The following is a 26,910-nucleotide window of genomic DNA, read 5'->3' as shown; positions in this document are numbered from 1 at the left end:
GGGCACCGCGAATTAAGGTCATCTGGCCAATCCGTGGGTCAGGGTGTCAGTGGATCGGGGGATCGGGTGAGGAACCAATCTGGGGAGACTCCACGCACGGTAGTCGATAGAACTGAGAAAAAACATAAAAAAACAACTGCGACAAAGAAATATTGAAAAAAGTACACTGAAGAAATATTACTAGAAAAAGAAGTAAACATTTCTATTATATGACTCGCAATCTAAAGTTATGCTCTTCATTTCAAACTAGTAAATTCCATTTCTACAATCACCATAGCCTAATGATTTATAATTAATCAAGTTATCTGACAAATATTGATAGTCACAGTGTACTAAATAAAACTTAGGCGACTCGGTTCCAGTCACATATGGGGACTTGGTCTGGCCCATACATAAATGGCAAAACATGGCTAAAACAATTACCAAAATGCGGCGGGCACAAGAAATAATAATAATAATTGTGGCCAATTGCTGCTTAGTTGGCTAGTTAATTGCAACATGGCCAAGACGACAGTCCCCGCTCGGCCAACTCTCGATGGCCACGAGTTCTTGACTCGACTTCACTTGGCTAGAATGGCGAGAGGCTTTTGGGTGGTAAGTGATTCACTGTGGTTGCAGACCACTTCGGAAATGGCTTAATAAAAGTTCCATTTTGGCCACTTTTATTTCCTCGTTTTATTGTTGGCCAAAATGCGCATATTGTTTAATTTATTCATGGACAATATTGGAGCTTAATAATATACTTAAGGCTTATACTTAAGGCACAATGAATGATCATTAGTTATGTATATATAGAGTTCCATTTGCAGTTGAACAAAATTTGTTCCGTACTATACATATAACTATATAACATTTGATTTTGAAGTACAGTTACAACCTAAACTGAAATATATGATATATACATACATATATGAAATATATTTCATGTAAAAGGATTTAAATTTTTTAATTTCCTTTATCATTTCTAATTTGAGCCACGAGCACCTATGACTCCAAAATCACCCATTCGTGGCATCGCCTGTGTTTCCCATTGTGGTGCACTGGTGACGGGTTGGCTTATTTCTTCGCCTGCAAACTTGGCCCGCAACTTCTAGCCAAAATGCAGCCGGCAGTGCAATTACCAAGACAAGCAGCTAATTTTATTTGCTGTAAACGTGCGCCTTCGTCTTCGGATTTGCTGTGGGCTTATGGCACTGGTTTTAGTGTTTTGTTTCGGTGGGAATTATCCGATGACTTTTATTCGAGAACAAAACGATTGCGTGTCTAAGGCACATTAAGCTCCTTTGACGGACTGTGCCGCCTTCGTCACTCGTCAATTGAGTTGTCAGCACCAGAAGTGAGAAAAGCCATTAATCGGGGTGGTCTCTATTTGGTTATGATGCGATTTAGACTGGGTGCTAAATGGCCAAAGAGGCCGGGTCCAAATGCAAATCGAACCGGAAATCGCGGCGGCTGCGATTTGAAAGTGAAGAGTAGCACTCCCCACAAAAGAAGCGATTGTCAAAGGCTCCGGCCAGCTTAAATAGCACAATGAGCTAGTCGATCGCGAAACTTGCTCATTTGAAAGTTGAGTTCAAGTTCAGAAATGGCAATGGCAGCGGCAGCGGCAACAGGTTGCTATAATTTATTTACCACAATAAGCTATTATCCCACATACACCAATAGTTGTCAACGGGAACGATGGAGCGGCAAGAAACTCTTTTTTTTTGTTGTTTTTGGGTGCTTTTATACTCTAATCGAAGTTGATTTTTATTTTGTTGCTTTGGAGATAATCACTATTTAATTTATTTAATGGTAAATGAGTTATAATCCAGTTCAGCCAGTATAAGTTTTTCTTTTGTAGTACAAATACTTATATGACTTATATAGATTCTTTACTTTACTGAAACCTATCATTTATTACATCTAAATGTAATACATATTTAAATAATTTTTTTTCCTAATAACACATCTGCATTAAGACAGGCAAATAAACTAACCATCAAAATCGTTATACCCCGAAAGTTACTGACCAACTTCTTTCAAAGCAAATGGCCATCCTCAATGCGCATTCAATAATGACTTTGATCTTTTGCAAGGGAACAATCGAATATTATTTTGGCAAAGGCATGTGAAATGGAAACTAACAGCCAGTCTGATGTAATGGGGAAGTGTGAGACATTTAGATAACATTTGGCCAGGTCTCTCGCAAAGATTTGGATAGGCTCTTGAGGCTCTGGAATTTTGGGGCATTTTTGGGCATTCAAAGGAGGGCCAGGAGAGCAGCAGCAGCAGCAGCTCGAAAAGTCGTGTCAAGACAAAGTGCAATAATTCACACTCACTTTCGGGTTTGACGGTTTATAGGTGGGAACACCAGAGAGAGACCAGATACACCAGCAACATTAGCAACACAACGTTGCAACTTGCAACTTGCAACGCCGCAGAATCGCAGAATCGACAGCTCGGACATGACCAGACACTCCACTTATATATGTATGTAGACTCCCGCGATTATGAAACTCTACATGAGCACGGCTGACACTCTATATAGTTTATGACTTGATAAACCCTCGCATCGATCCGCGTGCAAACCCATTGTCCAAATAAAGTCATAAGCCTGTGTTGTTGCAGCCTGCTGCTGCAGCAGAGACCAAATTCAATTTACGATTTGTTTGATCGAGCATTTGAAATATGAAATGTTGAACCAATTTTGCCTTTGCCACCGGCGGCAATTTTCAGCTCTCCGATTTATAGTTCAATTTGATCATGATTTATCCAAACGCCCATAAATAATAACCAAGATTAGGCGGTCACCAGGGTGTGGCCTCTCGGCTGTGTCTCTAATTGAACGCGATTCAAAATTTAATTATCGCCAGCCGAGTGGTCAGCAATCAGGTGCTCCAAGATGACCATCTCCCGCTGATTTGCATACGCTTCTAGGGTTGAGATGTGTCTTTTATAAGGCCGAATGGGATCCCCATCGCTGCGGTAGCCTCGTCAGCGAAGACTTGAACCCAAGCCGAAGAGCCTGCTTCGGTTTCTTCGGGCAGTCGGTTTCTTTCGGAGTGCCGGACTTTCGGAGTCGGCGGCTACTTCTACTTGGTGTTGCATAAAAAGTGGTTCAGTGGAGCAAACGCCTTCAAACCGAAAGCGTCGCGAATGCCTCTATTCAATCGGAGACTCTGAATCGCGCGGAAGTGTAGTGCATCCAAGGATCAGGATTCTATATCCTTTATAAGGAGCGATTGTAAAACTCCCCTGTGTTTGTTTGGTTTAAGTAAATAAACACATAGGTTTACTTGCAGCAATCGGAATATACACTTCATTTGGATACATCAAATAATTGAGTTCTAAACAAAAGTGAAGGTAAGAGTGAGCCAGTTTTTGGCATAAATTTCTGAAATCGTCATTTTATTAATAAGCTTTCGACGAAAGTTCCGAGCAACAAAAAAATTGTTATTTATGATACAATTTTTTGTTTCGCTGTACTGTTAATATTCAGTTATGTTTCTGACGTTTAAACACTTTATTGACTAATATAGAAAATGTTTTTGATAACACAAAATTAAAATCCGGTTTAAATTCTCAGCATAAAAATGAAATAAAAAAGGAATTTCATTATTAGGTTTAAATTCTTATTAAAACTGTGTTTTTTTTTGGATTAGAGTAGTTCAAGCGTTCACATAAGTCCATAAATTATAAGCTCCTATTATATTCCTTTTATTTTAGTTTAAAGCTTTTCAAGTTGAAATGTCACAAATTGCATTAATAACCAATTAAAACAAAATTGGAAATTCCTTTCAATATGTTTTTCAATAAATTATTCTTCACCGGATAAAAGCATATTTTTCAATTTAATATTCATTTTCGTTTGCATCGAAAGTATAAGAACTTGATTCAGAACTATTTATTTATGAACATTTTTTGCTAATGGTTATGTTTTGGGATTTTTATAAAAAACTTTCTATAGGCCAAATGTCACGGGTTGCATAAACATGGCAATCATACAAATTATTGACTTTTTAAGAGGATCTGTACCAAGATACATAGAAATCTTTCAGCGGCTCAAATTTATTAATATCCATACCAGTTTGCCTAGTTTTTGGTTAAGCGCTTGCATTGCGGAAATATGCTAGCCATAATGAATACAAATTGTGCTAAGTTATAATAGAACAGACTTCGGTTTTTAGGGGGGATCACGTATATTGGCAGCAAAGATATAGAAAAAATAGACTTTATTATTGACTGACAATTACAAGTTTTGTTTTCATTACGGATTATTTTGATTAGGTTCAATTTGAAATGGAATTGGCCATTGAATTGCGCTTTAATCAGTCTGACAGACGTCACACGGTCGCAGACAGACTAATTTGCATATTAATTTTAATTGAGTGAACAGCGACCGGCAGGAGACATCCATCGATAAAGTTCATTCGAATTGAAGTGGAAAATGTCAGCCCCGAGACCGAAAATCAAATGGAAATGGAAACTGAATTGAAATAGAGCCATTGGCAATGCAGCTGCCCTGGCAACGTGGTGGGTCCAGTAAAATCAGACACAGAATAAATTTAAATACAATGCAGCAGCTACAGATTGCCAAAACAAATGTGGTTACAGCATGAAAAAGCTGAAAAGTGCTCTTTCGTACCCAAAACGAAAAGCAAGTTCGTTGCCTAAGTCTTTTGATTGATTGACTAAAAGTCGACAAATTTATGGCAGCATCATCCCCCTCTCATTTCTCTTGTTCCTCGGAGTCATAAAACCCCACCTTTTCAAGCTTCCGACTGGCGAGTGACAAGCTTTGCAAATTGTTACACACTAACCATTCAATGTCATTGCTGAAAAACTTGGCGAAACCTATGCAAAGCAGACACATAAAAAAAATCGCAAATCTCGCACTATATTCCATCATCGAATTTGCATATGCAAATTTCATTCCCACGACTTTTAATTGCGATGAAAACAGAAACTAAAACTGGACATCGAGTGGAACTGCTGATAGAAGACCTGGAAGTAGCCAAGTGATATAATTCTCGTTAGTTGTTTGTTTTTCAAGCTGACAAAGCCAAGGTCAAGTGCGTGATGCTATCCCCAGATATTTATTGCCTATCAAGTCTGTTTTGGAGCTTCTTAAGTATATGCTTTATGAGCAAGAATTTATTGGGTTTTTATGATTCATCTTCTTGAAAAAGTTTGAGCCAGTGAATTGCATAATTTTCATTTCACTATCACGATATAACTAATTTAGGATGTACCCTACGTTTTAATCGGTAGAAACATTTTGATTATCTTTCGCTTAAGTTTTTCTAGGAAACGTTCCATTCACCTAAAAAGATATTGCTTTTAACTTGTTTACAACTTGAATGATTTAAGGCCTCTCTCTCGATTAAATTTCATATGTAGTACTTACTAGCAAGCCAGTAAATTTCATAGATATACATTTTAATTTTTGACCATCATCTTTAAGCTAAAAGCTAAAAGCTTTATTTATGTAAGATAGCTGGCTGTCTCTATGCACTTGCGAATAATTCATCAGTTATACTTTTAACCCCATAAATCTTTTCTAATGGTTGCTGCTAGAGTATGCAATCTTCGTTTTACTTAAAACGACTATTTCTTTTTATGATCTACTATGGCCTGGCACATCTTTGGGTCATTTTAATTAACACAATTAGCAAAGTCGTTAAGTAAGGCAAATTAATGAAGCAAAGTTAAATGACTTTTATTTGAATTCAATTCGATATCCCCACAAGATATGTGTCATAATCAAGTCAACACTCTGTCACTTCCCTTGGGGGTAAATGGAGCAGGTGAACATGGATTTGAAATTCAAGTGAGCTCAATTTATGGCAGAAAACTTAATAAATAAAATAGCAAACCAGACCCGGCCAGGCCATGCCAGACCACAAATAGAACCATGGGTGAGGCACAAGCCAAAGTCTTGGCTGCACCCAGAAATGCGTACAAGTCCGTTGACATTTCGCCCGACAACCTTACAAGACACTCCAGCCTCCGAGTCAAAATCGGAGCCACAAACAGCGACAGAAACACAAGACGGGCCCTGAGACAGACACTTACTAATTGAGTTCCCCCTTCGAGACTTACATTAATTACTTTCTGACGGGGAAGGTGGAGCGGCGGCGTTCTAAACTTTGGGTTCATTAAGGGTGGGCGGCGCCCAGTTGGATTAGGTAACTCTTGTATCTTCGCGGGCTAAATGTTCAATTTACAAATTAACCAAAGCAAACAATTCGGTGCAGAGTTCAATTACAACAGCAGCAGCAGCGGGAAAACCAACAATTGTTGTGAAATCCCTTGCAGGCGAATTCAATATCGAAATGCGAGTCGAAACGAAAAACAAACTATAACAAGGGCAGGCCGACGAATTAATTGAAAGTATTTACAAAACTCGCTAGCATTTAATATCGGCTAACAATGGAATCGAAGCCACAGCTAAAGAAGAAGGGCAGCCACTCAGTGATTGAACCCAAAATTGATTTAGCCCAGCGGGGGATTGGTTTAAAAGACTGGAAAAATCTTCAAGCTGTCGAAAGGGTTTCCACCCACTGACCTCTGGGTAATTAAGCAGTTGATTGAATATCTTTCAAAAGAGTACATATCTCTCTCCAGAATTAGGAAAGATAAGATGCCTGAGCTCTTACAAATCCTTTCATTTCCCAAACGAACATTGTTTTTACTACAAACTCCCACCGGTATTTTGCAACTATCCAATTGAGGATTGAAGACATTTCTAAGAAGAAACCGAGTTAATCCAATCCATTGTTGCTCTGCCTCCTGTTACTCACATTTTCCCCCGAGGCGACGATTATTGTTGGTTAGCCAAAAGTTCAAATTGGCAAGAAAATATTGATTGTGGGCCGAGTTCAAGTTGGGTTGAGTTACTCAAGTCAGTCCGGCAGTCACGCACATGCCCCTTTCGATTTCGTTTGAATCCGAATCTCTTTTTAGCGATTTCTCAATTCAAGTTTTGAGTATAAGTGCTATGCAAATCGATCCGCGGAGCTCCTGAGCCCCAAATTCAATTTGCATTTCCCGAACAAAGTTCGTGATATGTCAGGGGGCGTTAGAATGTGTTGGAGGTCACAACGCCCCTTTTTTGTACTCAGTGGTTGACACTTTTGCTGGAACTTCGCAATTAGCAGAACCTTTCGAATAAATCGTCCAATGTCGCTGGCATTTGTGATGAATTTCGGTTGAGCTTTGCTTTGGGTTCGGTTTAATTCCGTTTTAATTGCTCTATCAAAATGCCAAAGCCCGCTAGCCAAAAACGAATGACTGAGGCAACGAACTTGATCTGAAAACGGGTTGAATCTGCCTTTTGTTTGCTGGCTGTCAACTCGCCCCAGTAATAGTTTAAACTCACTGTTGATCTATAATCTCGGGATCTCAATTTTTGTTGCCTTCGATTTTGCAGTGATGTGTTGCTCTTGGTGCTGCTGCATTTGCATAGCTGTTGGCACCTGTCCCAGCGTATTGAAACATTTTTATTGGCTTTTATATAGCATTATATATCGTACACATGTTACTTCTTGTTTATGCTTATTTTTCGCTCTTGTATCCAGGTCAAGTCGGCTGTCATTTGATGCAAGTTATTAGGCAATGTTCCTACCCCTCCTCGCCAAGCTTGTTCAACTACAAATTGCGTTTTGCATTCAGTTTGGCCTAAGCTAACGCACATGTGGGCGTGGCCTGGTCACTAAGGCGTAGCTTTTGATTAGAATTTTGCTGAAAAATGTGTGAGCACTCTGTGTTTGCCTTGAACTGTGCTTTGAGGTGGGGAAGTGGTTTTACCAAATAAAATCCTTTAAACATTCTTCAGAAAACAATTATATTATCTGTTCCTATTTCATTGCATTTTCCAGTGATTTGCAGTAATTTTTCTTTTCCACGTCTGACCCAATTCTTCAACTAATTACAGATAACAACAGTTTCCAGCCAACTCATGTCTTCACTGATTAACTTTCCAACTGTTACAAATCCGGCTTGTTGTATTGTAATTAAAGCATTTTCAATGCCAACAATGGTCTTTGTCTTTTTGTCTTACAAATGTTACAAAGTATTTTAAGACCTTTCGAATTTTTTTTTTGTAAACTAAGAACATTATTTAGTTAGCAGGCTGCGAAAAGTATTTGATGCAATTAGTCTCGCTTGAACACCCGCTTTAATTGCCGAATAGAATTTAAGCCGCCACCATGAGTGATTAAGTAAATTAGCGTTGGCCAGAACGCGATAGACCCACACAGATAGGATCATTTGATTTCAGATAGATGTTGCAACTGGCCGCGACAACCAGCAACTTGCAACAAGCAACCTGCTGCCTGATGCCTGCTGCCTGCGAACGACATCAATTAGCGGCGTTTTAAGTGCGTTCCACATTTGGCGTGAAAAAAGCTGAAAAGCGCAAGAGGAAAATGCGTCGAAAAACGCCTCAAGTCAATCAATTTTCCTGCTGTGTCGAGTACACAGAAAACATTTTCATCTCTTCAAAAATTATCACATTATATGGTCATGCTTATCAAATGATTATCTTAATTACAGTATACCTGCTCTGATTGGCAATAGATTAACGTGTATTTTTAAATTATTTGTCATAAATATTTTTTCCTGTGCACTGGGCAGCAAGGAGGCCCGAACTTGCAGCTCGGACCTGGTCAAGATTGCGTGGCCAGATTGGAAGCCATTTGGAAAGGCAGTGCTCGAGTTACGCGCCGGCAACTTACGCAAATTTTGTCAGTCCTCCGTCCCCTGCACAGTCCACCGTAGTCCACCGAAGTTGCCCAGATCCTCGATCTGTGATCTCCCCTAAGGCCCGAATGTCCAAGCCACTAAAAGCCGCCTCATCAGAGGGAGATACTCAGCGACACACCCTAATCGGGCCATGTCTTTGGATCTCGGTCTTGGACTTTGTTTTCGAGTTTTCGAGACACTACGTGTGCGAGTATGTGTGCTGCTGCTGGCTGCGATGTCTGGATCTGGGGTTTTCAAACTTTTTAATTGAAATCTGCAATGGTCTGACTGTCTGGCAGACAACTAGTTTACGCATTTGAAAGTGCTGTGCTTTGCTGTGCTGTGCTGGTAATTAAAAACTTGTCGTTCGATTTGATAACTTTTTTCTGAGTACCCTTAAACGATTGGGGCAAGGAGACGTCGAGCTGGGGTTTTATGGCCTTACTATAGCTAATGGCTTTTATGGGATTAGGAATTGATGGTTAGCTTAATGCAATGCAATTTTTAAAACATACATTTTATTGCCTAACTATATTTTCGGGAAATAAAAGTGGACAATATCTTGAATGACAAAACAATTTAAAATGTAACTATTATCATCAGTCGTTAAACTTATTTTGGAACTTTGCAACTTCCTTAATTATTTAGAATGTAAAAACTGCTTTCGTAAGAGTATTCCACCTTCAAGAAACTTCAACACGGTTCCTTTCACGTTTCTTAGTCGGTCAACACGGCGTATACGCAACATTTGTCATGATATGTCCACTCGCTCTGGACATGCTCATTTTCGGCGTATAAGTCGCCGGTGCAAGGATGTACAGCTGAGTGATTAATGTGCTGGCAACTTTGTTAGCTACCCCCTCGCTGAAAAAAATAATCAATTCGCATACCGGCCCTGTTCCCTCATCTGGCGATTTTTAAGTAGCGATGCCAATTGATACCAGTTTATCAAACCAGTTTAAACGCAATGCGAAAACCCAAACAAAACGCCCCTCGGCTTATCCGAAATACCCAAAAAACGTATGAAAAGATTGGGTCTTGGAGCACATTGCACAACTCTCCTGGAGAGGAGGTGGCCATAACGTGACATCCTGACTACTGGATCGCTGCAACTTAATATGCAACGCATTGATTACGTTTTATGGCCGCAACTTCTTAGCCTTTGGCTCTTGGCCAAAAGTGAGTGGGAAAAACGCAGTTTTACTTTGGCGCGACTAAAGGATTTTAATTAACCGATTGGCTCAAAATCTAATTTCCGTTGGCGTTGTACATTGAACAAAATCCGCTACAATATCTATGATGCAATATCATCCGAAATGTGCCACGCAAAACTTATCAACAAATCAAAGCGAGTCCAAGCCGCATTGACACACTTTCCACCGCCCGCTTTCCACCGCCCACTTCCCCCCCCCCCCCTTTTTTTTTTCCCTGCTGGCGGAAAATCCACACACAATTTATAGAGCAATGTGCGTTTGGACCGGAGCCGAAAAAGCCTGGCCCAAAGCGAGGTGCGTGAGTCGTTCAATCAATGCAATTCATTCATTGAGCCTGAAGTGGCCAACAACACGCAAGTTGACGTTTGGCCTGCTGGCCAAGTGCCTTTCAAGTACAGAGGCGTTGTTGCAGGGGGGGTGGTTCTGAACAATTTGGTTTTGTTATCTCAGTTTTCAAGTTACTCTTCAGTTGATATGTGCTTTAGATTTTTCTAGTTACTCTTCAGTTGATATGTGCTTTAGATTTCATATCATAGCATCTCCTGTCGAAACTGTCACCTCCAAATGCCTCGGATCCCCCTCACTGCTTTTTGATGACGTGTGTTTTTCCAGTTTTCGATACAAAAAAAAAAAACTTTTGTCTGCTTGGCACACGCTGGCAGCTCAGAAAAAATGCGTTTTCGTAGTATGCAAACAAAAAAGCAGCACACGCAAAAAAAGATAGGAAAAACGGCATGAATCGATGATCGGCAAAAAAGTTGCGTATGTCTGCAATTTATTGATTTATTACAGTGCATATAGAGCGCATAATTTATTACAAATCTATTAGAGTTGGGCCAGCGATATGGGGTTTTAGTATTGGGGGATTTTTGTGCGTGCCAGAAGATTTATTTATCAAGGAAGGTAGGAAAACGAAAGACTTAGGCAACAAACTTGTTCAATGAAACAAACAAAAGAAGTTGAAAAGAAAAACCATTTAGAACAGCGACTTAACAGCATGCAATGTTAAATTATTATAGGATAACCATCTATAAACTAAAATACTTAGGCAAAATGCTCAATAAATAATCCTTTGCAAAAAAAATAGAGAAGAAAGGTAATATAGAACAGCATGGTTTAACATGCTTTAACAGCATACAGTTCAACAAATTTTAGGATAATAATCTATAAGCTAAAGTAATTTTAGCAAAACGCTCAATAAAAACTCCTTTGCAATCAATTTAGTGGGATACATAGTTACATGCATTATTATCTCCCCTTGTTAATGACTTAATTAAACGCCTTTTATGTAAACAACAGCAAGTGAGCTGGCAGCAACTGCCACTCGATGCATGATCTGAACCCGCCACTGACACCCAGAAACGCCCACGCAGCAGCAACCACAACAACAACAAGTGGAGTAGAGTGGAGTGGAGTGGCAAAAGGGGCAACAACAATGACCACACGCCACTGCGCTGCACACTTCCCACGCCCCCTTTCCGCCCCCTGTCGCCTTCTAGCCATGGCCCCTGAGTTTGAACCTGCTGCCAGTTGCAGCGGCTGTTTGTTTTTGCATCTACACAGAGAGAAAAAAATTGCGCTGCCAATATCTACTCAAAAGGATTTATTGAATAACATTAAATTCAAGAAAAGAACTTCTGTTATTTAACTTAAAACAAATGCAGAAAAATAAATATTGAAGTAGGTCAAATATATATGCTTTAAAACTGAAAGAAGCCACTCGGCAGTCTTTGTAATATTTACAAAAGCATGATATGTAATACATAACATTATATAATATAATATTTGGAAGTATAAAATAACAATATTTTGCTCAGTGTATTTGTGCAGTAGTGGCGACTGCCAGTTGATAAATATCATTAAGCCGCCCGCCTCGCCGTTTGCCTTTGTTTAGTGCGCCCAAGAAGATTGATAATGCGGCACAAAGGAGGGCTATTTGTGTGGGAAGTGTTAATGGGACGAATGAATATAAATATCCAATTAAGTGCAGCCAATCGATTTAATTGGCTGGCGATTTCTTAAGGGGAATCTCTTGGGTGGGGAGTGAATGGAGGCAAGACCCCCGGTGACTACGAGATGTTTGCGATCCGATTTGCTAATTAGCTTGTGGCGCTCTCCCCTGACCACCGCCTTCCATTACGATCGCCGCCTTGGGCAATGATCTCCGCATGAAAAATCACGCCAATTACAGTAGCGGTTACCTCGATCCAGCAACTTAGCGATTCACCGATCTACCGGCCGGCCACAACCAGTTAGTTTAAGCTACGGCTCACCGCAAAGTTAAATCAATTTTATCAAAAGAGTGAAGTTAAAGAGATTGAAAGTAGCACGAAGGCTGGTTACTCATTTAAAAAGCAATAAATACATAAAGTAATATATACACACAAAAGTGGTCACAATTAACATAAAAATTTTACTACTCAAATATTACTACTTCCTCCATTAAACCAAAGCATGATAGTACAAGTATACCCCTTCAATGTACAGGGTATCCACTTCATAGACAGTTGAGTGATTTCAGATCAATTATGTTTACGGCTGCTCATTAAACATTTATCTAATTGATTGAGCGGTTATGTGATGTCACATAAGCAATTACATGTGTGCCAAGATTAAATCCCCCCACCAACTTTGTGTCTCCCCATTTAATTACACATTTGATCGCCTTCCTGAAGAAATCCCCTCTTGTTACCTCATTACAGATGCCTTGCCACCGACTGAGTATTTTGGGTCTGTTGATTCTATCTGTGGTCTTGACCAACGCCGATGTGGGCTACCACTACAACAGACCGACGAGACCCACGGCTCCCTCGGCGCCATCGAGCGCAGGATCGGTGTATACGGGTCACCAGTTCAGTGCGCTGCCCACCATACATCCACTGCCTCCGATTCCAGCACTTCCTCCACTACCCACGGCCAGGGTTCCGCTACCCAGGAGTCGTCCCACAGCTCCGGCTGCCAGCATCGTTAGTCATTATCTGCCACCGAAGCCAGTGGTCTCCACATACATTCCACCGCCAGCTGCTGCCCCCATCGCATCCATAAGTTTCCACGGAACGCCCACTTTCAAGCCTAGCTATGGACCTCCACCACCGGCACGGACTTCCCTTGCCACGCCCATCGTGGTGCCGCCCACTGGACCGGCTCCATTGACCGCAGGTGGAAATCTGCGCATTCCCTTCGGCAAGCAGGCGCTGATTTCCCCCGGAGAATCCTACGTGGCCAATGGCAGGCAGCTGAAGCAGTATGCCGTCATCGAGATTATCGACAACGACATAGACGAAACACCGGCTCCATTCCTGTCCAGTACGAGCTTCTTCGATCGCTATGGCGCACATGTGGGTGCTCCGTCGGCCAATGGAATCCAGCTGGACTCCCGGGCCAATTCCCTGCTGCTGGAGCAGCAGCAGCTTGCCATCCAGCCGAGATCCCAGGGTGGAGCACTGGGCGGAGATGCCATTGCCCTGGGATCGGGTGGCCTGGGCTTTGTGCGATTGCCCAATGGGAATGTGTACCTCGGCTCCGGATCCCTGGGCTACATCAGTGGTCAGCAGCGGGTGGCCTCCGTGCTGGAGGCACGCACTCGATCGGAGTCCACGTCGGATGCCCTGCACTTTGGGCATGGTCCTCTGGGCGGAGTCGACAATCTGCTGAGGTTCAAGTAGAGAGGCTACCATCCTTATTCGCGCACACATCCGCACCTACATCTATGAAAATTATGTATATTTTATTGTAAATATGTAATTAAACAAGTTTAAACCACTGTTTGTGTAGACCGTAAGCTTGCCTAAACTATTTGAGATTCTTGTACATTTGTCCTATGCGAAACATCGAAACTTGATCCAATAAATATAAATATGGTTAAAAAATGTGGAATTTGAATTAGAATTAACTCCCAGTTTCCTTATAAATCATGAGGTTCACAGTGGCTCCATAATGAAATGCCAAAAAAAAACGGGCATTTGTGGAACTAATTGCGCCTAAAAGTAAACTATAATTGGTAAACTTTACGATGATAGCATGAGTAATACAAAATACTAAGAAAAGTAGCGCGCAGTTTCAAATCTCATCTGAATAATTATTTTATTAACAAATTCTTTCATACAAAAATACTGAGTAACAAACATTAGCTTATGTTTGATAAGGCCACTTATTTTATATTCCTCGAATAGCCGTTGTTTTCTTTTCAACTGAAATTCCAAGTTAATTAGTTTATACAACTTGCTTCGACTGTCTGGCGTTGTTTACTAATTGAATTAAATTGATTTGCCTTTTATTTATAACTCTGTAAACATCTGGGCTCCACTATTTGCACTATCTCGTGCGGTCGAATTTTTGCACTGCGATGCTAAATCTTTGCTGAGCAAACACTTTTTGCCAGCGCCTGTTTGCCTGTTTGCGATTAGGTAATTATTCATGCGCAATATTCAAATGGGTCTGGAACGTGCCGGGATTAGCCAAGTGGATGTAGTCGTAGTTGTTGGACTTCTAGGGATCGGTCTATCTGAACATGTGCTCCACACGCTACCTTTGTGTATATAAGGAAAGTGTTAAGGGGCGAGGGACGAGGTCGTTTCCCAACTGCGCAGTTCTTAAAGATCTATATTTTTATGTGTGAAGCTTGTTTGCCGGTTTTTTGGATACACACAAGCACACAAGTTGATCTCTGGCTTCTAATATACAAATGTATATCTTTGCAGTAAGTGGGACACGCGCTGCTGGGGCCACTGACTGGCTAACTAAAAAGCCGGCCGGTATTTCCAGCTGCCTAGCATGTGTGCCTCCCCCCAAAAGAGCCTGAATTTCTCTTCAAACAGTTCAACAAACTGCCGAAAATAATCCTCAACCGAAACTGACTCAAGGTGAAGTGGAAAGTGTTCTATCACAAACGCGTGGCCTTTCCAAGGTTGATTCGCCGATAAAGAAAGTAATTTGGCATTGTGTTGCTCAAACACCAATTAAAATTTACAATTGCCACTGAAGCCAGAGAAAGGTGTGGTTCTCTTTTAAATAATGTGTAGTTTGTTTATTTCATTTAACTTAAGATCTACGATTTTACAAGGTACGACGGGGTCAATATGACCGAGAGAACAAACAAGGTGGAAGAACTAAGAACTTAGCATCTAGTTAATGGGTACACTAAGCTTATAAGATCGGGTTTAGTGGGTGCATCTAAGAACTAGTTGGTTTTGGCAGTTGCTGCTGTTGGCGTCATCCAACCGAGACCCCCTACAGATCCAGTTGGAACTGCTCCTGGTCCTCGATCTTCAGCGACTTGGTCTGCTTGACCAGTTCCGTTGGCACGGGCACGCATTTGCGGAAGGGAGTACGCGGTGTACCCCGCAGCAAGCAACTGGGCACGTTGGACGGCGGCGTTTGGCTCAGTGGAGAGCCACGGAGATTCTTCATGAAGGCCCGCTCGTAGATCAGTTTAGTGCCTGAAAGTTAGGGAAAGCGGAAATACTGATTAGTCAGGCTGTCTGCGTTGCATCAGAAAGGTATTCAAAGTTCCCCACTGATAAGACAGCTGCGTAACTTTCTGAGTCACGAACTCTGGGACATGTGCTCGGAATTATCTTCCAACTGACTGATTCGAGGAGATGGCCCAGTTTCATCAGCCAAAAATGGTGAGTGAGTTTTATATAAATAATTCTTGAATAATTATGGTTTATCAGAGTTCAAACAAAGCTTGTTTTTGTCTCAGCAAAGATGGCATGTTTTCATCTGGATATCATAATCTGATGATAAGAAAATCACTTGACTTTTTGGAAGGAACTTAATGTTTCTCGAATTTGGAACGGTATGCTATGTAATCCCATTGAATCTGAAGTGCTGTGCTATGTAATCCCAGTGTCCACTTGCCGAAACTTACCTCCAGGAGTGGTGGAGTAGAGGGTTCCGCCGGGCGTCGACGAGTACACCTCGGGCATCTGGATGGGATCCGAGATGATGACCTTCCTGGTGATCATGGGCAGTGCCTGGGTGATGGCTTGACGGGCAGTGGGTGAAGCGGACATCTTAGCTGATTTTATGATTGTATTGATTCCCGGTGGGTTTTTAAAAAACTTTCCGCTGGACTTGTAAGCACACTCGATATGGCTGCGACAATTTGATTGTTTACACAAACTGCGTTGTTTGTATTTCTCTGTGCTTTTATCAGCTATAGAGCTATGTGGCTGCTATATGTTGACCGTTCGCTGTTCGCTAGGCGATTGCTGGCGGTGTTACGAGGTCGGGCTCTATTTATACCCGATTTCGATTCCGATTCTTACGCTCACGCGCAGCTATGCGCTCTCTCTCTCTCTCTCTCTCTCTCTCCCCTCTCTGTCTGATTATTTTGCTTGGGTCGGCTGATGTTTTTTTGTTTTTATCTGGGTGTATTTTCTGCGTAGTTTATGACAAACCGGGCGATTCTTGTTGTTATTGCCATATTCTAATATACCGTCGTATTGTTTTTATTTTTGTTGCAAGCTGCACAACTCGTACGTTCTAGCAGATAAGGGGCAGTGGTGGGGGGTGGGCGACTGTCTTGAGGGGCTTCTCGCCTTGAGCTCTCTTGTTTATCTTTGGGCCATTTGTTATTGTTTAATACACGGCAATATTATTGGTAAACAAGTTAGCCAGCAATCGCATTCTTTTCTAAAAACCTAGTCTATTATCGAACCGATAATAGATCTTGCTAGGGAAATGATGATGACTCAGGTGCAACGGGCATCTTATCAATGGGTGTCTGGTTGGCTGGATGTCATGTGGTGTTCCGCAGAATTTCGGGAAGTACTGCCCGCTCTCCATGGGGCCATTGTTTTGCACTCGCTTTTCGCGAAATACCATTAATTAGCATAAAGACACGTCGCCGGCAAACGTGACGTAGGCACTCAGTGCCTTCTATGCATGTGCGAACTAGGGGAGCATAGCAATTTGAGGAGTGATATTTCGAAGGAGGTTTTTTTGGACTTAAAGATACCCAGTATTTGCGCTCAACAGGCGGAAGTATTCATTATTATCTGGCACGAGGCGTTTTGCAATAATTATCACAATAAGATACACGTCTTGCATAACTTACTTGCTTTATTTACTTACTTAGCATATTAGCAAAAACAAACAAGACTTTATATAAAGAGTTATTAAAATTGCACAATGCACAAGTACGCTTAACTTGAAAGTTATGAAACATATATATTTATTACGCTTCTTTTTAAATCTAAGATATCTAAAGAAACCCACATACCAAATTTGGGAATTGGACCCCTTTTAGTTTCCAAGTTCTTTGAGGTGGATTATTATACTTTGAATAAAACTGATACGCCCCACTGATCTCTGCAAATACAGGGTGGCTCCAAACGGCAGCACGAGCGGTTTTCGACATGCGGGGGCGATGTTGACGATCGTTAATCGTTGGACGCATGTAAATAGTTCTAAAGGAACTGTTGCCTACGTTGGCGCCCACGATTCGACGTAATTCGGATATTGGCCACGGGCCATTCCCAGAGACATGGGGTTGACAAAAGGTGGCCACGTGTGTTGATCTATGGCGATCACGATGTGGAACAGGGGATGTGGCGCCCTCACCTAGAAATCTGCACAAGGTCGCCACTTAAGCGTGCTCATATTTATGATGGCTCAACGGGGAAAGCTTTTCAGGCCTTGAAAGATTTCCAGCATGGGAGGCATGCGAAGAGCATGGGATGAGCATGACCCAAATCCATCAATTAGATACGAAGGGGGGTGGGAGTTAGCTAGGTGCGCCCACTGACCCCCAAAGTGGTGAACGGTAAACAAGGGAGCCAGCACCTAGAAAACACGGACAATTATGCCATGTCATCTGGCACGTAGTCCACAGCATAGAAACCGCCCTACGTGCCGGGCGTTATGTTTATACATATATATTTTATTTTTTTGGGTGCGAGAGCGCTTCCATTAGGGCTTATCAACCCTCGAAGAAACCAGTTCGGATTTCGCTTTCGGTTTCATCAGATGTACAAAGTACCTGCGCAGAGAGAGAAAGAGGCCTATGTCCACGAAGAAAGTTTTCCTATTGCGTTGCAGCCAAGTGAAAATGCGTCTTGAGATTTTCCTAGCCGCTTCTCTAAGCGGCGAGGGGTGTTTTTCCCATACGCCGGGGGACAGGTAGCAAATATGTATTGGTTAAATTCGGATGAAATCTTTTTCGGGGTGGCTGATGAAATTGCACCATCCGATTGCGGGAAACAAGACATCGGCGGGTTCTTCTCCCAAACGAGTCTGAGATGTTTGTGAATGGGCTAGACGACATCAACTTGTTTTTATTTTTTTGGCTAGAGCGAATGCCATGGGAAACGTAGTCAGCAAAAGGCCAATGATATTTGGATGCTCTACGAATTTACACATGGTAATTAAATCAATAAACATAATGGAAATATATTTGAGATTATAAAATGGATTTTCTACAAATTATGTTGCTTATTTATAGAGTATGAGGTATGAGTAAAGCCATAAAGTTTACCATATAGCCATCCTACTGAAGTCGAAATCAGATTTGTGTTATTCAGTGGTAATGAGTTACCAAGAAAACTCGCAGATATACACTATTGAATAAGGTAAACAAGCATTATTATAAGTATTTTTCAGCATTATTGTTATCTATTGTTGTTGAGCTCCCTCAACAAGTACAATGTCTTGGCAAAGGGAATCTTCAAAGGCAAATAAGACCCCATCTACGCTGACGTCGATGACCCACATTCGTTGATTCCGAATGAGAAGCGCCAACGACATCGCGTTGGCCAAAAAAAAAAATCAAATCATTTGACTTTGTTTATGCACAAAATATGAAAAGCGTCGAGAGAAAAAAATCAGAGGAAATAAACAAAACAACATCACGTTGTCTATAAATTAGCATGTGCTTTCGTGTGGCAGATAATGGGCTGCATAGAGATAAGGATAATGCCAACCCAGATCGAGACAGCTTGACGCTAAGTCATTGCATCCCAAGGAATCTTCGATCTTCGTCCTCTCCCGGGACAATCGCGCAACTGCGTCTCAAATTACATCAGCTTAACAATACATATGTCTGGTTTTCGAGGGGAAACTCAGAACGCGGAGGCTTGGAACTGGAACTTCTCTAGTCTATCTGGTGTCTGCTACCTCTTCCCGACTTCGCCATCGCCCTTTGTAGAAAGTTCAGCAGCCCCGCCGATAAGATTTGCGACAGTCGAAAATTCAAATCGGGAGAAAGTGAGCACAGATGCCCTCACAACATTTTGTTAAAAGTTATTGATGCTGCAATAGCCTTGTTTATTTGTAATTGATTTATTACTGATTATTTTCATATAGTTACCAACTCTAAACTTTAAAAGTAAATGTGGTTATCTTCAAAACCTTAATACCTAAAGATAGTGTGCGTGGCGCAAATAAAGATCAGAGTTTGTGGCCTGCGATCGAAGTGAATCCTCGCTGCGATTGCGATCTGCCTGTCCAGATCTTTCACTTTCCGCTGCCATATATCAATAATGCATGGGGCAAGAATTAATGGAAAAATGGAATTTACTTAGCGAACTTTTTTGTTTTTTCTTTATCTTATTTTTGTTGTTGTCAGAAACCTTCACAACGATCAATGAACTAAACCCGTGACGATCGAGGTCCCCGACCTGAACCGATCGACATCTGGCCTCTGGTTGCTACTCATTGGTACTCAAATTGGTAGTGGCTTGACTTGTAGATGAAAGTCTAGTGTAATCCCTCGTGGAAAGTGTTCAACATGGTGTGGTTCACGAAGCCGAACTCCCAGCGCTGGCGATCATTGCCCTCCTCGCAGGCATTGGCCACCACCCTGGCTATGCCGTTTTCCACGAATCCCTCCAAGCAGCGCTTGTTGTGCTCGCCGTGAATCAACCTCTGGGTTGACCGGTCGTAGTACCAGAACTGATTGCCACCCTGACTGTGACATTGCCACATCCAAACGGTGGCATCCGGCGGTCCCTCGTGCACATCCAGGCACACTGAGTCGAAGCGCTTCATCCGCAGATCTCGGAATATGGAGAGCTCCCAAAACTGATTCGGTTGCGGATGGGTCTTGTTGTCCGCACAGCTGAACATGCCCACCGCCTCCTCGGCGTTTTTGCCCATGCTATCCAGGCAATAGACCGGATTGGCCACGTTCTGAATGACGCCGGCGGCGTAGCTTGGTGGTTCCACCGGCGGGAACTTGATGAGGAAATCGGGCGCCACCTCCGTCATGTACCAGTGGAAACTCTTGCACTTCAGCCGCTCTCGAACTGCACGCTGACGCGTCAGATCGCCGGCATCCACGTTATCATAGGTCGCGGGATCGCGTTTGTACACATATTCCTTGTACTCATCCATCCAAACCTCTGCCACGCGTTTGTGATTCTAAAAATGATACCATACCCAATATAAGAAATTAGAAATCTGTAAATGTTAGAGAGGTTTGAGTGGTACCTTGGCCACAAAGTTGTGTCCCCTAGGATTGCCCCTTGGCTTCATGGGTCCCCGGAATATGTGTCCCACCCTCGAGCAGGGAACATCCAGCAACAGGCCGCCGCACATCCAGATCTTGAAGCTCAACTCGTACTGCTCACCGCCCCAGATGTCCAACTGATCGTCGTAGCCGCCCAGATCCCAGAAGAAGTCCGTGTTGATGGCAAACAGGCCACCCATCATGACCGGACTCCGGTATGGCATGGACTTGTCCAGCGCATCCTCGGGCAGCACCGGCAGCTGTTTGTACAGCATTTTCCAATCGAATCCACCGCGTGCTCCGTCTTTATTACCGCTGAAGTAGGAAAAATCTTCATGCGCAATGGTATCCACCATGGGGCAGGTGGCGATCTTGGGATTGATGGCAATGGGTTCGATCAGGGGAGGCAGCTGCAAGTATAGAAAGATGGAGTATATTTCTATAAACATGTCTATCTAAAAAATCCTACCCAATTGTAGTTGACTTCTATGTGGGAATCGAAAAAGACCATCACTTCTCCCACCGCCACCTTGGCACCAGCTAATCTGGCACCAATGAGACCCTGTCTCTCCGGACTGTGCACTACGGTCACCAGATGTGGAAAGTGCTGCGCCACGTAGTCGTCCAGCGGCTGCTTCAGACTATCCCACTCGCTGCCATCGTCCACGAGCACAATTTGCCTCAGTAATTCGGGTGGAGTGCGATTTATCACACTATATATCGATCTCAACAGGGTGTTAAAGTGCTCGTTGAAGAAGATGAAAACCACACTGATATTGGGCAACTTGGCCAGATACTTCCGGGTTTTGCAACTGCAAAGATAAGAGCATTTTAACTATTGATAACACCACAAGAGGGACACACTTACGCCTCGAGTCTGATATCGGGCACAGATCGATTGAGGGAGATGCGATCCGATATGAGGCCATTGAAGCCGTTCATCCAGGAGTGCTCCTTTTCCAATTCCTTCTCAGCGGGATTTTCGATCTTCGCGGCTACGCCGTGCTCACCAAAACCGGATCGCTTTCTATCCGCCTCCATGGCCGCGTAGTCGTGCCAATCCTTGCGCTCTCCCTTCGCTTCCGGCAGTCGGAATCCCTGAGGCTTCTCACTCTTTGGGAGTTCAACCACGGAGTTGCGATCCTGAAATGGTGGGCGTGGAGCCCTCCGCGTTGGAATTATATTGGCAGCTCGAAAAACGGGCGTTATGGGATCTCCATTGGGATCGAGTTGTTCCGTCAGCTCAGCGGCCTTTTTCATCCGCTGCTCGACCACCAAAGTGGTGACCAGGGACACGGTGACGATGACCACCAATAGAAGGACGACCTTGCGCACCAGGCGCTTCACATATCTCTTTTTCATGGCCATGTGGACGTCTTGGCGGCGGAAGTCCAAAATACTGACTGCTGGCATGCCGATGCAGCAGAGGAGCAGCCACCTGTTGACACCTGGCAAAAAGCACAGCCATTAGTGTAATTGAAAAGCCGCAATTCAGTGATAAGGCGGCGGCGGAGCATTCAGATTTTCAGTTGGCCAAAAAAACACGCTTCACCACTATCAATCAGTGGCAGACGAGGCGGCTGCCCAGTGACGTGTAAGACCAGACCCAGATTCCGCACTCACCTGAGAAAAAGTCGGGCGAAAAGAACAATAATAAACGAAAGATCTCCGCATGCGAATTCAAATTAGCGAAGCGCGCGTCATGGTGGCGCCATCTACACGGGCATTATCGGAACTGGGTTGAGCAATAAAGTTAGAAAAGCTGGCGCCATCTGTATCTAAAGGCATAGTTTTTGTAAATTGAATATTACTTTAAAAAATTCTGATTGATTATTTATTTAGTTATAATTTATTTATTTTAGTTGGGCTCCCTTTGTGGATCATAGGGGGCATTTGGCCCAACTTTCCACTGCTGTTCCAGTTGATTTCTATTGCAGATTTTATTGGCTAGAACCTTGCCAACCTTATGACCACTGGGCAAGTGGGCTTCCAGGCACCACACCCACATTTGTCCCTGCTGGAGCCACCGGTGCCGGCGGTTGTACAACCAGTACTGATTTCCACCGTTTTTATGGCAGTGAAAGACCCACACGGATTTTGACCTACGGCCCTGCGCCTCCAGGCAATCATCTTTACTATTCGTCAAACGAATCTCATGATCCTGCGTTAAGGACCAATTCTGATGCTCCCCGGGCTTTGATTTGTGCCCAGTGCACCGGGCTAAAACCACCGGCTTCGTGTGTCTACGATCCTGGGAGTCCACACAGAATCCCGGGAAAGCCACACTTTCAATGACGCCGGAGAAACCCGCCGGCGAATCCAATGCTAGATACCTCTTCAGAAAATCCGGAGCCACCTTTGTCAAGTACCAATGGAAGGTCTTGCACTTCAGAACCTTTCTTAAGGTCTTCCTATGGGAAAGCGGTCCAGTAATCGTCATCTTGTAGAGCCTTGGCTTCTTGTCGAACACATACTTCTTATAATTATCCATCCAAACTTCAGCTACTCGCTTGTAGTTCTAGGGAGAGAAGTTAGTTTGCTCCTTTCATTACAATGTTAGAAAATTAATAATACTTACCCTGGCTGGAAAATGAAATTTCCTTGGACTATTCATCGATTGCATGGCTGCTCTGCTTATGAGACCCACTCGGGAACAGGGAACATACAGCATCATGCCACCACACATCCAGACCTTGAAGCTCATCTCGATCTTCCCGGCGTCCCAGATGTCCAGCTGCTCATCGAATCCTCCCAGACTCAAGAAGTAGTTCCTGTCAATTGCCAGAGCTCCTGATAAAACCGGTGTGCGGTAGGGTGTGGAATCAGGACTTTTATCCTCGGGAAGAAGGGGTAACCTCTCAATCTCAAGCCACCAATTGAAACCTGAACGGGTCAACGGATCCTGTTTCGTATACGCAAATGTCTTGTGTGAGATGGCATCCATAATGGGACCGGTGACTATATGTTGGTTCATAGCTATAGGTTCCAGCAGAGGAGGCAACTATAAATTTGAAAATTAAACCAGGTAAAGCAGCCGGCTAAATTGAATTATTGTTAAGTAATACCCAATTGGCGTTGACTTCGATGTGGGAGTCTAGGAAGACCAAAACTTGGCCGCTGGACACCTTAATGGCCTCCATTCTCGCATTGATCAAACCACGTCGTTCTGAAAGCCGTATGATCTGGATGATGCTGGGAAAGTTGTAAGCCACAAAGTCATCCAGTTGTTGTTCCAATTCCGGCAAATTACTATCGTCATCCACGAGGACAATCTGCTTGAGTAACTCCACAGGAGAGCGATTAATAATGCTCGTCATGGATCTTAGCAACACGCTGAGTTGTTCGTCGTGAAAGGCCATTATTACTGTCACATTGGGAAGATTCTCCAGATACTGGCGTTTCTGGCAGCTGAGTTAGCTAGCTTTTTATTTAAAACTAATTTTTACTTTATAAGAACTCACCTTATAGGTCTTGTATCCGGCAAGGATCTGTTGAGGGAAATGCGATCGGAGAGCTGGTCATAGAAGCTATGGTGCTCTTTGTTTTCCTTCATGTGTGATAGCTCACCCAATCCGGTGCGGCTGTTTTCCTTTTGAAAGGAGAGCGCATCCTGCCACTCCTTAACAGCTTCTTGCTTGGGCAGCCGGAAACTCTTGTGGCGCTGGGTCTTTAGGATTTCCAATTCAGTTTGATTTAAGGTCAGTATCGGTGGAGAATTCGCGTTCTTTGCACTGATCTCTCTTTTTAGATGTTGTCTTGCTGGCACCGCCGTCTTCGAAAGCTCTGCTTCAAAGAAACTATCCTTTTGGCCAAATTTATTTACCACGGACTCCACAATTCTTCTGTGAATCTGCTTGCCCATTAAAGTGGTAGTTATCAAGGAAGTCAACAGAATGGCCAGCAAAAGGCGCACAATCAATCTTTGATCCACATTCATATCTATTAATTAGTGTGCAATTTGAAGTTATAGACATTTCCTAGCCTACTGTTTTTCAATATTTATGTATAGCAAACTAAAATTTAAACAGGAAATAGAATCCAGGATCCGGTTTAAGTCACTGCTGATCCGGGAGTGGAACTTAGCTACCCATGTCATATTTGTGAACGATCAAGATGCGTTCACATCAACCGCTCTGATATCGATAACTTTTGCGCTGATATCGAAAAGCCAATCGGCAACCAAGCGCATGGAAAAATTTTGATTTTGTATTTAATTTAATTTTATTTAAACCAAAACTGACTGAAGCTAAGTTAATTTCGCGATGGATCTCAATGACGCAGTGCTCACCTGTGCGGTGAACATGCAGTGGACCAATGCGGTGGGCATCACGGGTCGCAAACTGGCCTACAAGACGGCCACTTTGCGCCTGGTGCGGAACGATCTTCGGGAATTGTTTGTAGAGGTGACGCCGGAGAAACTGAAGCCCCTGAAGTTTAAGCTGAAGGATCTGATGGTGCACAAGAAGTTCATGTCCGAGGGCAAGGCCACCTTCAACTTCAAGGCGGAAAACTGTACCCTGTATCTATCGAATGCTCCGCCGGGCACTTTAATGTTCTTCCTGCGCACGATCTTCATTAAAATGAACGGAAACGAGGGAGGATCTCAGCCGGACGATGCGTCCTTACAGAAGAAACTCCGCGAGCACCTGATGTCCGGCAAACCAAGCAGCTTTGAAGACGTTTCTCCAGTCACCACGACTGAAATGATTTTGGCGCGCAAAAAGGCGGGTTTGTTGTCCAAGGGGTCAGTGACCACGCCGTCGCCCCAGGGCGCCAAGAAGCGTCGCTTTGAGGAGCTCAAGGAGGAGAAGGAACGGGGCACCATGCCCGCGGCCAAGAAACTATATCAGTCGACCACCGACGAGTCGCTGAGACTCAGTGAGGAGCAAATGGAAGTCCTGCGGGCGTGCACCTCGGGCAAAAGTGTCTTCTTCACCGGCTCCGCGGGCACTGGCAAGAGTTTCTTGCTTCGCAGGATTATCTCGGCCCTGCCGCCCGATGGAACGGTGGCCACGGCCTCCACAGGAGTGGCAGCCTGTCTGATCGGTGGGACCACATTGCACGCCTTCGCTGGCATAGGAGGTGGGGACGCCACCATGCAGCGGTGTCTGGAGCTGGCTTCCCGACCCGCGAGTGCGCAGACCTGGAGGAAGTGCAAGCGACTGATTATTGACGAGATCTCCATGGTGGACGGACAGTTCTTTGAGGTACTTGTGCATCACATTGCGCTTTGAAACATATTCACATTTTGCTTTGTTCTGTTTTTCGTAGAAAATTGAAGCCGTCGCCCGTCACATTCGTCGCAATGATCGTCCTTTTGGCGGCATACAGCTCATCCTGTGCGGCGATTTCTTGCAACTTCCTCCAGTTATAAAGGGAGATTTCGGAGCTGCGCCCACTGCCGCACCACAACAGCGATTCTGCTTCCAGTCCTCCGCATGGGAGACCTGCATACAGTGTGTCTACGAACTGAAGCAAGTGCATCGGCAATCAGATCCGGAGTTCGTAAAGATCCTTAACCACCTGCGAATTGGCCATGTGAACGATTCCATAACCACGCGACTGGCAGCTACATCGAAGCAGAAAATTGAGGGGAACGGCATCCTGGCCACTCAACTGTGCTCCCACACAAACGATGCGAATTCCATAAACGAGTCCAAGCTGGAAAATCTCGGAGGTGACAAGATTTTATTCAAGGCTGATGATTCCGATGCCAGCATGACCAATACACTGGATCAACAGATTCAGGCTCCATCGCAGTTGTACTTAAAGGTTAATGCGCAAGTGATGCTGCTCAAGAATATAAACATATCCAATGGTCTGGTGAATGGAGCTCGAGGCGTCGTTGTAAGAATGGAGAAGGATCTGCCAGTGGTCAGGTTCAAAAACAACCAGGAATACGTTTGCAAGCACGAAAAGTGGATAATTAAAACCGCCTCAGGCAGCCACATAACACGACGTCAAGTTCCACTGAAGTTAGCCTGGGCATTTTCCATACACAAGAGTCAGGGATTAACTCTCGACTGCGTGGAGATGTCCCTGTCTAAAGTATTTGAGGCTGGACAGGCTTATGTGGCCTTGTCCCGTGCGAAATCCCTGCAATCCATTCGCATTCTGGACTTTGACGCCAAACAAGTGTGGGCCAATCCACAGGTGCTGCAGTTCTACAAAGGATTCCGGCGCAAGCTGATGGACACAACCATGATACCATTGGGTCCCAAAAATAAAGACAAGAAGCCGGCAGACAAGGCCGCAAATAGCGCTCTAGCTAAGCTCAAAAAGAGTCTCATAAACAAGCCGCTAGTCTCGATAAGCTGAACTTAAATAAGCCCTAGTTGAATTGTAGAAAGCCCTGAACAAATTTCACAGCTGCCTAATTGGTATCTTATTCTAATTCTATCTTTTTTTTAACGAATAGCTAAATGATTTTTGGACTATGCATTCCTTTTTAAAAAAGAAGTAGAATATAATGCTTATGCTTTTTGAAATTGTCCACATTTTCTAAAAAGTCTGAAG

The 26,910-nt window shown here is 43.5% G+C and overlaps 5 protein-coding genes across 5 annotated transcripts; 2 read left to right on the top strand and 3 right to left on the bottom strand.

The window, feature by feature from the left end:
• Positions 1-1,822: 1,822 nt before the first annotated feature.
• On the top strand, positions 1,823-13,817 carry LOC6526732 (protein transport protein sec31). Its single transcript, XM_039370439.2, has 3 exons — positions 1,823-3,226; positions 3,285-3,345; positions 12,644-13,817. Exon 3 carries the CDS (start codon positions 12,644-12,646, stop codon positions 13,604-13,606), a length of 963 nt encoding a protein of 320 aa, XP_039226373.1. The 5' UTR covers positions 1,823-3,226; positions 3,285-3,345; the 3' UTR covers positions 13,607-13,817.
• A 1,123-nt stretch (positions 13,818-14,940) lies between these two features.
• Positions 14,941-16,169, bottom strand: LOC6526731 (eukaryotic translation initiation factor 4E-binding protein). The gene is made up of 2 exons (XM_002087798.3): positions 15,814-16,169; positions 14,941-15,379 (listed from the first exon to the last, which is right to left on the bottom strand). The coding sequence occupies exons 1-2, from the start codon at positions 15,956-15,958 to the stop codon at positions 15,171-15,173; spliced, it is 354 nt and encodes a 117-aa protein (XP_002087834.1). The 5' UTR covers positions 15,959-16,169; the 3' UTR covers positions 14,941-15,170.
• A 3,018-nt stretch (positions 16,170-19,187) lies between these two features.
• On the bottom strand, positions 19,188-21,865 carry LOC6526730 (N-acetylgalactosaminyltransferase 4). The gene is made up of 4 exons (XM_002087797.4): positions 21,263-21,865; positions 20,864-21,206; positions 20,376-20,804; positions 19,188-20,306 (listed from the first exon to the last, which is right to left on the bottom strand). Exons 1-4 carry the CDS (start codon positions 21,805-21,807, stop codon positions 19,644-19,646), a joined length of 1,980 nt encoding a protein of 659 aa, XP_002087833.1. The 5' UTR covers positions 21,808-21,865; the 3' UTR covers positions 19,188-19,643.
• A 349-nt stretch (positions 21,866-22,214) lies between these two features.
• On the bottom strand, positions 22,215-24,435 carry LOC6526729 (putative polypeptide N-acetylgalactosaminyltransferase 10). The gene is made up of 4 exons (XM_002087796.4): positions 23,856-24,435; positions 23,460-23,802; positions 22,973-23,395; positions 22,215-22,912 (listed from the first exon to the last, which is right to left on the bottom strand). The coding sequence occupies exons 1-4, from the start codon at positions 24,329-24,331 to the stop codon at positions 22,253-22,255; spliced, it is 1,902 nt and encodes a 633-aa protein (XP_002087832.1). The 5' UTR covers positions 24,332-24,435; the 3' UTR covers positions 22,215-22,252.
• A 113-nt stretch (positions 24,436-24,548) lies between these two features.
• LOC6526728 (ATP-dependent DNA helicase PIF1) lies at positions 24,549-26,882 on the top strand. The gene is made up of 2 exons (XM_002087795.4): positions 24,549-25,601; positions 25,666-26,882. Exons 1-2 carry the CDS (start codon positions 24,657-24,659, stop codon positions 26,710-26,712), a joined length of 1,992 nt encoding a protein of 663 aa, XP_002087831.1. The 5' UTR covers positions 24,549-24,656; the 3' UTR covers positions 26,713-26,882.
• Positions 26,883-26,910: the final 28 nt, after the last annotated feature.

Source organism: Drosophila yakuba, chromosome 2L (genome assembly GCF_016746365.2).
Source record: "Drosophila yakuba strain Tai18E2 chromosome 2L, Prin_Dyak_Tai18E2_2.1, whole genome shotgun sequence".
NCBI classification, from domain to species: Eukaryota; Metazoa; Arthropoda; class Insecta; order Diptera; family Drosophilidae; genus Drosophila; species Drosophila yakuba.
Note: the sequence above shows the minus strand (reverse complement) of the source record. Positions and strands in the feature narration are given on the sequence as shown.

Coding starts and splice junctions, on each gene's coding strand:
- LOC6526731 (XM_002087798.3), bottom strand. CDS start 15,958: ATGTCCGCTTCACCCACTGCCCGTCAAGCCATCACCCAGGCACTGCCC. Junction 15,380..15,813: donor CTACTCCACCACTCCTGGAG/GTAAGTTTCGGC, acceptor CCTAACTTTCAG/GCACTAAACTGATCTACGAG.
- LOC6526728 (XM_002087795.4), top strand. CDS start 24,657: ATGGATCTCAATGACGCAGTGCTCACCTGTGCGGTGAACATGCAGTGG. Junction 25,602..25,665: donor TGGACGGACAGTTCTTTGAG/GTACTTGTGCAT, acceptor TGTTTTTCGTAG/AAAATTGAAGCCGTCGCCCG.
- LOC6526730 (XM_002087797.4), bottom strand. CDS start 21,807: ATGCCAGCAGTCAGTATTTTGGACTTCCGCCGCCAAGACGTCCACATG. Junction 21,207..21,262: donor CCCGATATCAGACTCGAGGC/GTAAGTGTGTCC, acceptor TTATCTTTGCAG/TTGCAAAACCCGGAAGTATC. Junction 20,805..20,863: donor TAGAAGTCAACTACAATTGG/GTAGGATTTTTT, acceptor CTATACTTGCAG/CTGCCTCCCCTGATCGAACC.
- LOC6526729 (XM_002087796.4), bottom strand. CDS start 24,331: ATGAATGTGGATCAAAGATTGATTGTGCGCCTTTTGCTGGCCATTCTG. Junction 23,803..23,855: donor CCGGATACAAGACCTATAAG/GTGAGTTCTTAT, acceptor TAGCTAACTCAG/CTGCCAGAAACGCCAGTATC. Junction 22,913..22,972: donor AATTTCATTTTCCAGCCAGG/GTAAGTATTATT, acceptor TTCTCTCCCTAG/AACTACAAGCGAGTAGCTGA.
- LOC6526732 (XM_039370439.2), top strand. CDS start 12,644: ATGCCTTGCCACCGACTGAGTATTTTGGGTCTGTTGATTCTATCTGTG.